The 14,899-nt window shown below is 37.5% G+C and overlaps 1 protein-coding gene across 6 annotated transcripts in view; it reads right to left on the reverse strand.

Moving 5' to 3' along the window:
- Window positions 1-9,653, reverse strand: part of LOC103710905 — an 18,303-nt gene extending 8,650 nt beyond the window's left edge. For 3 of the 6 annotated variants that reach the window (XR_005512919.1, XR_005512921.1, XR_005512920.1), the window contains exons 1-7: window positions 9,344-9,653; window positions 9,051-9,245; window positions 8,871-8,955; window positions 6,064-6,139; window positions 3,925-4,101; window positions 3,034-3,096; window positions 2,832-2,934 (exon numbers count right to left, since the gene is read on the reverse strand). Coding sequence is in view for 3 of the 6 variants with exons in the window: in XM_008796829.3 (XP_008795051.2) it covers window positions 2,832-2,934; window positions 3,925-4,101; window positions 6,064-6,139; window positions 8,871-8,955; window positions 9,051-9,245; window positions 9,344-9,488 (781 nt within the window). In the remaining 3 variants the exon portion in view is untranslated. The remainder of the gene's footprint in view (window positions 1-2,831; window positions 2,935-3,033; window positions 3,097-3,924; window positions 4,102-6,063; window positions 6,140-8,870; window positions 8,956-9,050; window positions 9,246-9,343) is intronic. The other 3 variants (XM_039129102.1, XM_039129103.1, XM_008796829.3) reach the window with 3 other exon arrangements.
- Between the last annotated feature and the right edge of the window lie 5,246 nt (window positions 9,654-14,899).

Raw genomic sequence — 14,899 nt, forward strand, 5'->3', positions numbered from 1 at the left:
CACCTGATGTCATAATGTTCTTTAGAAGCTCCCAAAGAAAGGTCCTGGACACATATGTATGCTCTCATGCCATAATAACTTGAAATGCATGGAGAATGCAAATAAAATGTCTAATGAGACAAAAACACAAAGTTTGAGGACACAATTAATGTATATATGGTGTTTTCAATGTATCAAACACAGATCTTGAACCTCCTTTTAAAAGCTCACTTTTGTTGAACTCACTTTTAGCACTTCTCACACTTCTAATCAACTAAACAAGCCATTAATTTCCAAGCATGAGACAAAGCCAGGAAGATCAGTCCATCAAGTGGAATCATGTAGTCCAGTAGACAACAAGGAAAATCAAGGAAAAAGCAGCCAGAAACATCTCAATAAAATGGTTAAATTTAACAAAATTTGAAAAAGAAACAGACAAATCAGAAGATCATTTCTATAATTTGCCACAGATTGACATGCAATATTTACAGTAAATCGAGATAGTATCCAGAAAGGAATCTTTTACAATATAAAATAGATTTTTACTTAAAAAACACATGGAGATCCCCAATTGCAGGAAGCTTGAAACTGTGAACTAGTGAAGATTCTGCTACAAAATAGTGTATAGTTTATAAGGAATCAGTTTTCAATCTAAAATCATATTGGTCATGTAGAGAAACTACCACATTCATAATAACTAGGCTAAGCTGATTATTAATCAGCTCACCAGTTATATCTCAGACCTCAAACCAGTATCTAGGGACAAGCAACATGGGTCAACCTAGCCTGGTTATCAGAAAACACGAAGTCATTCATGACAGAATGCCACCTAGATAGTGTAATGCGGTAAAGCCTAAAGAAAGTGTTCAATCTGAGAAAAAGAAATAATGCATTGAAAAGGGTGAAGGCTGCATGATATTCAGATTTCCTACAATTGCAAGGTTTACAAGCAGAAGTATCATAACCATAGTTTCCAAATAAGCCTTCTTCCAACCATTTGATATTGGCAATATGGATAACTTCACCAATTATTTCTTATAAAAGCTACATTATCAATGATGGTGCTTAAAAGAAGTGGCCTAGCCAGGTTTTTGTTCAAAAAGATCATAACTACAGTGTGTATGTATGTACATTTAACAAAGAAATAGTTAACTACAAAACTTAAATTCCATTATAAACTTGACACTTGCCAAATTGACCTATCTTCAAGTGAGAAAGTAGAAATTTTCTATATGTAGCCCCGCCTTCTAAGTTAGTTTGCTAATAAGTTGAGAACATTTAAACAAAAAATAAACTAATATTAGGTCTATCGTACCAATCCGTGCCATACCGGTAAGATATCGGTATGGTGCTGAGGTTCGGTTCGATATATCGGTCGAGCCAATCCAAACTGAGTGGAACCATCTTGTACCGTCCGAAAATGGATATGTAGCATATTGTACCAACCTAAAATCCGGAATCTCAATATCGAATACCATATCGGTACCTTACCAATTCAGTATGGTACAATACACTCCCTATACCGAACCAACCTTCTAACCATTTTTTCCATTTTTTTTATCTCGATATGCTTCAATACAGGTCGATACACACCTCAGCACACCTTAGTATGCCTCAGTATAAGATGGTACAAGATAGTACAAGTCGTATACTTACCCAAACTTAAGTTTCATATTGGTTTCCACCCAATACAATACGGGCACCTCAAACCAGATGGCACGACAATCCATGTACCAACCCATACCATCCAGTTTCAGAGGGTACCATGATAAGTAAAAAAAAAGAAGAAGAAGTTAAGAGCTATCTTGGTTTGAGGTGCATAACTGTGTACTATACCATACCAAATTGATAGCATACCGATATAATACCCATGCCGAGATTACGGACCTTGCTAAGAAAACTTAAAGAAAATGACACAAGGTGAATGTCTGTGCTATGGCCTACATGCACTGTTAACCATTAAAAGAAATTTGTAGCTTATACTATTGCTTTATCTCAAGCACAGACTAACTTTCAACCTTAAACTTCTATAGCTAGATGCTACTTTAAACAAATTGTGCATTAGACCACATGTAATGGGTGCATGTCAAGAATGCGACTTATTCTTAGTGCATCTACAAAAGAAAAATTAAGCAGCCTTAACGTGAAACCTAATATGTCAAGCACTAACTAAAGTGCTCTTCAAATCCCAAATTGTGCATATTTAGGAGAGGTATTGGAGAATAGAAACACAAGAGAGTGAAAGTGGGGAAATGGATTGCATGATTTGTCTTTTACATTGTGCTCCCATGACCTCTTCATCTTCCAAGGTATAATTCTTTTCTCTACTCGCCAATACTCAATAAGAGCCTTGCCATGATAAAATATATAGAATATAACTTCTAAAACTAGCTTGTGTTCAATATTACCATGGAAAGAAATAGATAGGCTTGAATCAGAGAGTGGATTTGTGGAGATCTTGGAGTGCAGCCTCCATGCTCTTAGAAAACTAAGCAGCTCTTCAAGAGAAAATTGACATTATGTTCAAGAAGGCAAAAATTAACCAAAATTCCCTGATACAATTTACCAATTTTTGGAGAACTCCAGGATATTAGAGGCAGCAATTGCCCTATCGTGCCTCCACCTGATCCCCCCATGCTCCCACAAACAAACACACACACACACACACATAAAGCACCCAGTGGATCCACAATGCTCCACAGCGACACCCTGGCACTATCACTAATAAGTCCAAATATCTTTTATAGAGATTGCTGTAAACTAACCTAGCCTAACCTTCCAATATTTTCTGTCAAGGTACTAGTCCAGCAATGCCACTGTAAATCCGGTTATATCATCATATAGAAACTTACATGATGACAGGCTTCTTAAACAGGCTCGTATTCGGTTCCGAGCAAACAACGGACTTTGGTTTGTTGGATCTTCCACCCACTCTTGATTGCTTCCTTGACAAATCTGTAGATAATGATAATCCTCTCAGGTAATTAGTACCCAAAAAAGATTGCAAACTTTAGGGGAAAAAAAATCTAAACAGGTCATTTCCTTGAAACAAACCTCAAAATAATCCAAAACACATGTTTTCATTTTGACTTCATGCATGGATAAAAACACTAGCTCCTTCACCAGAGGATATAGAATGTCACTCTAAATGCTTCATGTCATATGTAGATAAAAACATGAAATATTTACTGCTTGTTTCCCAGGATAAACTGAAAAGCATTTTAACATTTAAAACACAAACAACAGCATAAATTTTCTTGATAGACGTGTAAATACTATTGAAAGGAAATTTTGACAAACAAAAAAAGGAAATTTTGCCTGCTTCACTTGTTCTCCAGCAGCACAAAAAAACCTAATATGAATCACTAGCAACAAAATTTATCCACCTAAATTGTGATGCCGCACATACTTTTTTTGTTCCTTGCAATAAGCTTGCTCATATAAAAGCCTACAAGTCAAAGCAACACAACTACATAACAAGACAAAAGTGGGCAACATAACAGCATATAGATCTTAAGATACAACACAGGAAACATGTTGCCTGCAGAAAGCATCATTTATTTGATGTTCCTTTTTCAGAATAAATTAAGAAAAAAAAATATACCCTTGCAACTTGAAGGTAGAGGAATACAACTGCCCAAGGAGAGGTTTTCATAATTCCACTTTTTACCAGTTGTATCCAGTGACACATAGTACTCATAGGTATTCTTAAAAAAATTCGTAGTTGGCTGAAAATTTATGCATAGGCATGTTCAACAATAAAGTAATCAAACTTTTCTGGCCAAAGAAAGTATATGCGGTCCATGTGATGTCCACGATATTAAATTTTAGAAATATGCTAATCAGTTCAATTTCTGATGTCTCCATACATGAAAGTTTCATATGGTAGACTAAACACAAAGAAAAAAAAATCCCGCAATGCTTGAGAAGAATACATATACTCACTTTATACATGTCATCTTTTGAGAATTCAAGCATTGGCCGCACAAGCAGAACGCTATTATTGCCTGAATTTTCTCCAAAGCATTTCATTTGTGTAGCAAATAATTGTGAAACAAATGCCATACCAGCAAGTCCAAGGACTCCACTATTGCGAGATAGCCTTAGAATTAAAAGTTCAGCCTGCTTTAATAGGAGTGTCATTGTTACAAACTTGCAGTACACAAAAATCCAATAAAAGCACACATTCATTAGCAATAATGAGTATTGTGTAATTCAATATTGAACATCACGACAGACAGCTGACTACATAAAAGAGCACAGAAGCTCAAACAAGAAGCAGAACTTCATAATTATAATATGGAAATACTTTTCGGAATTTCTGAACTGAAGAGCTGCAAAGGAATATACCGAGAGAGATTGACAGAAGAATACAGAATTGAGCACAAAATATAAGCCAGATAAAAGGTTACAGCTAAGCATAGACTGACTTAAAGTAACTACATGCCTTGCTACCACAAATTTAGATAAATTTTGAATCCTGCAGCACTCATAATTGAAGAGGGGGGCTTCCGGATAAATTTACTCCAGAAACAGCAGAAATACAGCACTTTCCACACCAACAAAGAAAACGAAAAGAAAAGAAAAAAAAATCCAACTTGCAAAGCTAAACCCTCCAAAAAGTCAAAACAGTGTTTAATGAAGTAACAATTAAAATACAAATCAAGCCCTCCACTAGGAAATAAAATACTAAGATGAAAACAGCAAACTAATCAAAAGTGAACATTACTTTTAGTTTTTCCCTTTGTTATTAAATAAACTTCACTTCCAACCGAAGGCCCTCCCGGTCTTCTACATCTTTGTTGAGAAGACTCAGAAGAAAGGTTAAATTTCGAAAGAGCCTTCCTTGTTCATTGCATCACAACTATATGTTAGATTAGTGAATTTCATTTCATTTAGGAAGTTTTTTTCTTCAACTAAAACAAGCCAAAACCAGAACACTAATTTTTTTTCTACTGCAGACCGTGAGAAGTCAAAATATCAGAAAAGACAGGAGTAGAACATGAAATATTACTTATATCTCATCTAGTATTATCCAATCTGTATATAGATGTTTTTCATTTAGTGAAAAGACAGATATGTTAAAATACACGCAAAAGCAAGTTTAATAACAATAGAAAGAACACAGACATGCACACACATAAATATATACATGTATGAGTGAATGATTTGTATGTGTATATGTAGGTATCTCTGTATAGAACGCATATGTACATACATATAATGCACAATATACGGCAATGGAAAGATATTACTCATGGTGATAAATTAACTAAATATATGGAAGTCACTGGGCTGTATACTGAGACACAGTTTACATGGTTTATTCAAATGTAATGGTTCATCAATCCAAACAAGAATAGTGAAAATGCTTCTAAAAGAAAGCAGCATGAAAAATCCCAGATAGGCAATGTTTTGAGAACTGCAAAGGCTAAATCCAACATAAGAGTTTTACTCCATCTCATATGAGGTAAGGACTAGAAAAAGAAATAGGACACTGCTAGTTTTGCATAATTAAAGGAGATTTTAGTTTAACATCTGTAGCTGAAAAACTGAACGAGGTACAGACCTCAACACTTTATAATAGTCATTAATTGTTGTATAAGCTTTGATGATAGTGACTTGAGAAATTCAACAAGGCATGCAAGTAAGACATGAATCAAGAAGGAGACAGTCACACGCAATCTAATGGACTCAAGGAATTCTTCTGATGCTGCAATTTTTGAGCCCCACTCATGAAATGATGGCACATTGTTGTTTCTGAGCAATTACTTTCATTTACACATTCACCATACCACACGACAGTTCACAATAATCAATAAGCAAACCATGGCAGACAACATTAATCTTACAATTCAGCATTTCATACAAGAAGATATCCATTGTTTTCAGAGGACATTAGATAATTTTAAATTCTTATAATAAAAAGGTCCAAGTGATAAATTACCATAGCACTTGTTACCATGAAAAACGGGTCAAGGAAGCATGTGGATTAATACATGATGTCAATATTAGATAAATAAATTACAAACCACAGACATCGCACATACAAATGCACAGTCCTGTATAAAAATATACTCAGACCTGGTCATCTGCATGGTGGGCAACAAGCAAGATTCCTATTTGTTGCTTAATGCAAACACCCTGAAAAATTTGATACCTGAAATTAATAACCCATAAGAGTTAACAAATTCCATAGATAAATCACCAGATCAATTTTTGGTTTGTACCTGGGCCAAAATTCAGAAGAATCATAAGGAAAGTAGTGGGATAGAAGAATTGCATGCACCAATAAGAGGCGATAGTTTCATCCTTAATGATCATATCAATATTATGAAAGTAAAATGTTGTTTAGCCAAGTTATAGAACTTATGACAGGTCATAAAATGAATATTATGAACTCTGTCGGATATCTTTTAAATCAGACTTATGTGCTGGAAAAGTAATATATTTTGGCATCTTAACAAGTAATTGTTAAGTTATAAAGCTGACAAACACAGATCCATGTTCGCAAGAAAGACAATGAAACAAGAAGCATTAGATGCATGTATATGCTCAGAAATGTAATGTGAAGTAGGCCAGGATGGACAGACTTTATCAGCAAAAAAAGAAAAAAAAAAAAAAAGGTTGACAAACTGTGTTTTACACCTGCAAATGATGAACTGCAGATAACATAGAGCTTGCTAGTTAAATCAAATAATGAAATATGGGAATTCAAGTGCATTTGACTTCTTTATTTTGAATAACAAAGGGAAATAATAGAAATACTAGAGATGTCTGATTTTCTCTCTCTCTTTATGAAGGAACAAGGCATGCACCAGTTCATCAAGCAGGCTTATCACACAATTATTACTATAAAGAAGAGATTGGAGGAAACTGATGAGTCTTCTAGAACTAGAATATACTTTTATGTGAATCTACCACAGGCTTGATTTTCTGGTATTTAACAAAATGACCCCAAGAATTTTTGAGTGTGGAGACAAGTCAATTATTTTTTGGTTTTCCAATAATAAACCAAATAACTAAATTCAAAAAAAAGGTACAAAAAACGTGCTATTAATCTCTTACCCTTGATCCTAGCAACCACACTCAATTTCTTGCTTTCCCATTTGTTAGGTTTGTAACAATGGTGCCACACTATAGCATATCATCTGTCAATTAAAGAACATGCCCAAGTAGCTTATGGAGACCATCTACCTGCTGATGGCCATTTTATTTGTCTAGAATTATTTAGTTTGGAACACCATATGGATATTAAAGAAATGTACCACAGCATCAAAACAAGGCCATCATCTAGTAACAATGAACTAACTGCATGATGTGGGGGATACATTTGGATGATAAATGGTTATAGGTATCAGCTTTCCGCCTATTGTCTACATCTCCCTGTGTCATCTAGAAGTGGTCCTTATCTAGAGCATGGTCAATCCAAACATTCATACTCTTGGTTACAAATGCTCCAACTTGAAAAACTGATCAATAACATTCTTCCTTTGACATTATCTTTAGACATACTATTTCCACTATGAGTGATTGCTATATTTTATAATAAACATATTGGCAGCTTCCTAATGCCTATAGAATCCCAAAGTTGTCATCCACAAACATTACTTGATTAGTATGTCCAGAGAAACCATATTGAATACATATGAAATTAATCAGGTGACCACGTCGAATACAAGCTAGGCTAAGATTTTCCTTCAACCCCCTCCCCTTGCAACAACAACAACAACAAAAAAAACTTTGGCTTCTTGCTCCATTCAGCCTTCATTAGTAAATTTTCCATGTAACACTTTCCTAATTAAAACTTGGAATAACATCAGCTGTGGTCCTAAATAGGAATACTTGGAAAATGAGGATAATAAAGCCAACCCCAAAAGTTAGGACAAAGCTAGATGGTTATGATTATGGTTATCTTACCAAGAGTAGTTTGCCATAAGTATTCTCAATTGTAAACCTAGACATGCCCTATAATGGCCATGGGAGATTTCAATCTTTCTACATCAACACATTCAACAGGTAAGTGCACTTAGTCATCATTATAATAGTCATTATTATAACAATGGCTAGAAGTTAATGTTTCACGTTACATGTACTCATCCTTCAATTAAAGAGGACAGAAGATCAGTTAAATACTTATGCACCTACTTAGATGGTGTAGCACATCCATACACTTGTAAAGTAATAAGTGTTGTAATATTGTTTTATTACTTCAACAGCTCCTGACAAATGCCAAAGTATTTTGAAATAAGATTACATGGTTTTTTATGAATATCCCCCACCAACTCCATTTTTCCTTTGTAATCTAGTTGTGATCAGTTTCTCTAGGAAGTTATTCGTGGTACAAGACCATATTTTTACAATTACAGTTGAACATATGTCCTCCTGTTTGGCGAAGTGAAAGCTTAAGCCAGTAATCTAGCAAGGCTTCTCAAGACTCAAATAACTTCCCTGGACAACTCGAATTGTCAAAATAAGCAAAAGGCCACCAGTGTGAGCCAAAAGGCCAAAAGTGTAAGCCATAATAAGGAACCAAAAGGCTACCAGTGTAAGCCATAATATTTGTTTTTGGATTAAGTTGCAGCTATCAAATTGAGGGAATCTTCAAGAGTGAGCTACTTTTCTAGTAGACAACACCAGGGACATGTTGCATTCATTATATCTAATTTGTCTGTACATGAACTTAACCAAGCATTGATTGAATTGAGGATGGTCAAAATCCAATTCTGAATAATAAACATTTTGGCAATACAGTGAATGAAAGCGAGTTTTTTCCCAGCTTATACAAATAAAGTGAAACAAGTATTACTGAACTCTTATGCAGTAAGTTCACGAAATTAGACACAACATTCTTGACAACCTAGGATGAGGACCCAATTACCCAAACGCACCTCATCTCCCGAGCAGCCTCTTGCAAATGACCTTTCTTAGGCCTCCCATCCGGCCAATCACAACATGCAATCTCACAATGAATTCCTGGAATAACAATCCAAAACCATCTCAAAAACCAACTCATTAACAAGAATGTAACCCAAGATTCAAGAACGGATGCGAAGGAAAGTAGAAATTACCTATCTTATTAACCCTGTTTCGAACCTGAGTCGCCTCCTCTGTACTCTCCGGCCGCAATCTATGGTCCACTATAATTCCCAGAAGCCCGTCTACGAAGTTCGACGTTTCATTCTTGCCCAAACGACCCTCAGATTTCCACCCAGCCGTCAAGACACACAGCGCCATGCTGTCAGGTCCGCCAGAGACTCCCAAAGCTTAGAAAAACGTGGAAGAACTTCATTAAATCTTTCATCAGACCAAGATCAAGGCAAGAGGAGAGAGAAAGAGAGGAAAGAGGAGAAGCTCGGCTAACCGATTCGATGGTGGGGTTTGATTCCGGCCATGGTCATTCTCCTGGCGAAAACCTCTCGGTATCTCGCCATGTCCGGCGGAGCGGAGCTGTGGCAGAAGAAGCGGCGGAGAGGCAGGTGAGAAGAGGGACGGAGAGAATAGAGCATCGCTGAAAGGAAAGACGAGCTAGGTTTTCTTGATCAAGGGTTTCTTGGACGATGGAGAACCCTTGGGCCTTGGGGCTTGGGGAAACCTTGGGGAGTGGCGCTCATATGGCTTTTCTTGCGAGGCCTCGACCCGGTTCTGCTCCAGAGGAGATAAGAACTTAAATAGAAGCTTGGACGGCCTTTAGCGTCTCCCGCTATTTTTATAGCTAGCGAGAGGCCGCGTGCCCAAAACCCAACTTCGCGAGTGCAGTTGTGTTATACCTTGGTATGCTCCATATACAAACACGAATCCGGATCTAAAGATAATTACAGAATTGGCAACGAGGTTAGGGTTTAATTACGCACCATAAAAATCTCAAAGCATCCGCAACTACCATTCATCTGTCTATATAGATCTCAAAATAAATAATGGGTGATCAAATAATAAATTTATACAAATAAAGATGAATTCTTCTACTATGTAAAAGATACCCGGTCTCTACTTTAATATTGTCAATTTAATTTTTGCTTGAAAGGCTGGAGACAATTATGGTCGCTACGTGGAAGCACAAAAGATAAAACTATCATTAACCCGTAGCAATATTATGAATTATGTTTACATTTACTTAAAAAGGTATACTTAATAACTAGGATTTTTTATCTCACCAGAGACTTACAGTAAAGGTAAATTATTTGCAATATATATCTGAAAATTGGAAAAACTACTAAAGGAAAACAGTTAGAAATTTTTTTATTGTTCCCTTGTTGGATTATTAATTATCCCCCCCCCCCCCCCCCCAACCAACAACAAAGCTTTCTGCTAATCCAATTATCAATTCTATTTGGCTCATGTACTTATTTTATTTTTATTTCTTTGGAAAAATGCAAGTTGTTTTGTGAGACCCTGAAACTGGGCCCGGTCCATCGACCGCCCCAGCCCAAATTTTGGCCTCACGTGCGTCGCACGTGAGGGTGCGAGATGAAGGGAGAAATCATCCCAAAGAAGTCGGGATCGCCTGGTTTTTCTAGGGCTTCTTCCTCCCCTTGAAGCCATCCGAAGCAAGGCCGCCGCGTCTAGTTGGGGAGTCTTCTTCCTTGGGTTGGCGGCCGAGAGAGAGGGAGAGAGCCATTAAAATCGGGATTAGCTTTGGCACGGGTGGTCTTTTCCTCCTTTGTTTGCCGTCGGAAAGAAGCCACCGGACCATCGTCGGGGCCAAGGTAAGGACTCCCAGCTTTCCTCCCTTCCTTCTGTGATATTTAGCCATGATTTATTGTGGTTTTTTGAGCCGGTCAATCGCCGGAAATTGGATTCAAAATGGGAGCTTTGTTTGGCCCAAGAACACTCGCCGCCGGCCGTGTTTGCTGCTGCCAACCGCCGGGGGTGGTCGGCTTTGCTCCGCCACCTCCTGCCGCCGTCAAAGCCGACCCCTATGGCCGCCTTTGGGATTGACTGAGGAGGGAAGAAGAAGAAGAAGGGGGGGTCACGGGCCCTGTTTCGTCAAAGAAGAAAGAAGAGACGAGTCAAGAGAAGAGGGAAAGAGAAGAAGAAAAGAAAAGAAAAAAGAAAATGAAAAGAAAGAAAACAAAAAGAAAGCAAAAAAAAAAAAAAGAAGAGGGGGTGGTTTACGGGTATGAACCCGAACCGAATCCGAACTCGGGGTGCTAGGCACTTTTGTAGGGTCGGCCATGAGGAAATATTAAATTTAAGTTTTTATATACATTGTGATAAATTTTAAAAGAAGAATATGATTTTTGGATATTAGATTCTGCGAAGGATTTGTGAAATTAATTGGATTTGTTGTGGATCGCGTTCAATGTAAGTAATGAACTGTCTTCTCTAGACTCTTCATTTATATAATATTATTTTTGCATCGAATAAATTGTTAATGAATTTATACGTGATTTATGAATTTTACGAGATAATGATTTGAATGAAAAATAGAAAGGTGAATTGGAATAATATTTTTCGGATATATTTACTGTTTTTGCATCGTATATGCATATTTAGATTGGATTATGATATATTTATTATGTTACAAAAGAATTTTGATGTGCATCAGATTTGGAACTCTCAGCCTGACTATGTTCTGGACCCTGCCAATTGGGGGTTATGCATTGACAATTCTGGCTCCACCATAGGATATAAGTACAGTATTCTGGCCCACTCCACAGAATATAAGTGCGGTTCTATTTCTAGCCTAGCCACAGGGTATAAGTGTGATCATAGTTAAAGGCTGTTGAGATGAATGTGATTTGTTTTGAATCAGATTTATGATTATTTATATGGATATTTGAAAGATACGGATTTCAATGGATTTATGTTTGAAAAGAAATTGATTATGTCTTTATGCTGATTCATCGTAATTTGTATTTATATTTTATGTTATTATATGAATTGTCCAGTTAAAGTATTTATTACTTACTGGGCTGTCTAGCTCATTATACGATTTTTTACTGTTTTTACAGATCCGTAGAATTAACTCGATCCGGGGTTTTGCAATATGGAAGAGCGAATAAAAGAATTATAGCACAAGTTATCTTAGATTAGATTTTATTTAAATTGATGTTTTATGTTTATTGTTTCGCTGCGTATTTAGAACTATGAGACTTTATAATTTGTATCAGTCAATGGAATAAGATTGCATTTATTTCAGCTGAATTATTTTATTTATATAATTGAGATGTTTGGTTTAGATGTCTTGCATGCTCGTAGGGAGAGTTTCCTACGAGTGTGCGGCGGTTGGCGCGACCTCCGGCTCGCGATCTCGGGCCGGGGGTGTGACATGTTTATCCAGGAAAAAGGGAAGGAAATATGGAGCAAATTAAGTATGGTGTGAGTAGGGAATGGATATGCACTATTGAGAAAGAAGAAATGAGGAAGCAAAAGGAATGGAGATGGTCTGATCAAATTTGAACTCAAATTTTTGTCTAATCAGTTGTTTTAACTTGATATGAATCGAAAAGGGTATAATGGTTAGAACTTTATATTGATGGTTGAAAGTTTAATTAAACATAAATATACTTTGATAGTTGGATAGAAATCTAATTAGAACTTATTATTAATTATTTTTACAAAGCAAAAAATTTTGAAGCTTTTTAGGCAGAATTGCAACGATCAAGCCCCCTCTTGAATGCAAGAAAAGGCCCCAAAATAACCTAATTCATTATTTTTTTTGTTCATTCTTAATTGTTCACTTAGTATCCATGGCCTTTATAGAGTGCAATGTTTCGAATTCTAAATGTTTCAAATTTTACATATCCCAATTTACAACTTTATGAGAAAATCATTATCCTAAACATAGCACTTTGAATACTGCAAATTACGTAACCATCCCTTTTTATATCTTTATCGTTTCCCGTCGTTGCTGACCCTTCTATTTTTTACCAACAGCCTGCACTTGCTCCGTACATGAGGGGCTTTCAAGAATTGCTCAAGGCATCCGATGGGACCTATGCTATCGAAAAATCTTAAAAAATGAAATCAGAATCGGAATGTGGTTGAAACGGAAAAGTTTTCATTATAATAGTAAGAAAATCTATCCATCCCTTTTCAACAGCACCATCACTCACAAGTTCCACCCAGCTCTTTTAAATTCCACAGAATCTTTTTTTTATCCCAAATTATAGAATTTCCCTGATTGTTCGCTTCGGAAGGAAGTCTTGAGCATGCAGCGTATCAATGGGGAGTTGGACAATTGGGGCTGGCTTAATAGGATCAAAGTCGAATAAGAAATAAAACAAAATATTTTTTATTTTATTTCTTATCATGTTATTAAGCAACTATTAAGTTGTTTCTTATTCAAACAATTCAAATGCTCTGCTAGCACCACAAGTGGCAATCGGGTCAAGTCGGATAAGATACAGATTGGATTTGATACATGATGGATCAAAAATCTGTCCACCCAAACCCAAATTGTTTATTAAACGGGTCAAAAATAAAGAACCGAAACTAACGATGTTATTAAACAAAAAATCCAACTCAATCTACATTAGGTTGAAACAAGTCAAATAAGATAAATGATTAAGCATTGCTATCCCTAGTTAGCAGCATAATTATATAACTAAACTAGATAAAATGAGAAAAAAAAGCCTTGTCCAACCTATGTAATAAAGCTTCAAGACATGAATACGTAAAATAATATTACGAATTGAAAACAAAATGACAACTCAGAGTTCAAAAGTTAAACGAAGCATCTAAAAGTTAGTTAGAGAACAAAATACCCCTCAGCTAGTAGAAAAAAATTGGTACATCAATATACCATTACTATATTATATCAATAATTAATATATATATATATATGATATTATATTATATTGATATTATACATATATTACATTTATAATATATTATAATATGATATATCATTAATCATATTATTGTCATATTATTATTTGATGATGTTGCTGGAAATTGGACCCGGGGGCTGCCGCGAAGCCGGGGAAGGAGGAGCTCCGCTGCTACAGGGGGCGGACGGCGGTGCGCCGGCCGGCTGCGTCCTCCGCTGCGGGGGGGTGTGCAAGTCCTGCAAGGAAAACCGGTGGCCGGGCTTCCCGGCGCCGGCCCTCCGATGCCTAAGTCAGAGGGGGCAAGTATGTGGAGAGAGCAGGGAAGAGAGTATATGGAGAAGACAGCAAGAACATTTGGATAAGATAAAGAAGACGAAGAGGATGATGTCCTCAATTGTGTCTATGCTTCCCGGCGGGTTCAGTCCCGGGGATCTGTTTCCGTTTTTTGTTTGTTCCCCCCCCTTGGTTCTCCCAGCTTCCCTTTTATAGGAGGGGATTACGTTACCTGGGAGGTAACCGGGGGATTTGTCCCTGTCTGTGATAATTGGGCACGATTTGGCCCATTTATGGCATAGTGGAGAACAGGGCCGAATCAGACCGGAATCAGGGAGTTGTCACGGTCGATCGGACCTGTTGGAGTGGTTGAACCGCCGGCCGTAGCGGGCCTGGGGTCTGTGGATGGTAAGTGCATTTATTACCGAATGAACCGGCGGTCAGGTAGAGCCATGCGCTCTGATGGTTCAGTGATCCGGAGATCGTCTTGGGCCGTGTTCATTAAATGACTGAGTGCATCGGAGACTTGAGAGAGTCTCGTGCATTAATGGCAGGTCGTGCCGAATACCTGCGAAGATCTTATGCCTTGATGGCTTGGAGATAGTGGCAGGTCGCAAGCCGTAGGAGTTGTCAGTCCCTTGGACTTTAGGCGGAGGGTGAACATTTGGTTAAGGCATCGGCTCGGCAAGAGTGCCGAGCCGAGCTGGTCGCCCAATGGGGCGCCCTGTGGCGGGGTTGCTTCAAGTACTCCTGGTCGGCGCCCTTTAGGCGAGCACCTTCTAGCAGAGCGCCTTGGCGCTGTCTTTGGTCGGCACTTTCTAACCGAGCAGCTTTGGGTGGGGCACCTCTTGGCGCGCGCTCTGGTCGACGCC

The sequence above is a fragment of the Phoenix dactylifera genome, chromosome 8 (genome assembly GCF_009389715.1).
Source record: "Phoenix dactylifera cultivar Barhee BC4 chromosome 8, palm_55x_up_171113_PBpolish2nd_filt_p, whole genome shotgun sequence".
In the NCBI taxonomy this organism is placed as follows: Eukaryota; Viridiplantae; Streptophyta; class Magnoliopsida; order Arecales; family Arecaceae; genus Phoenix; species Phoenix dactylifera.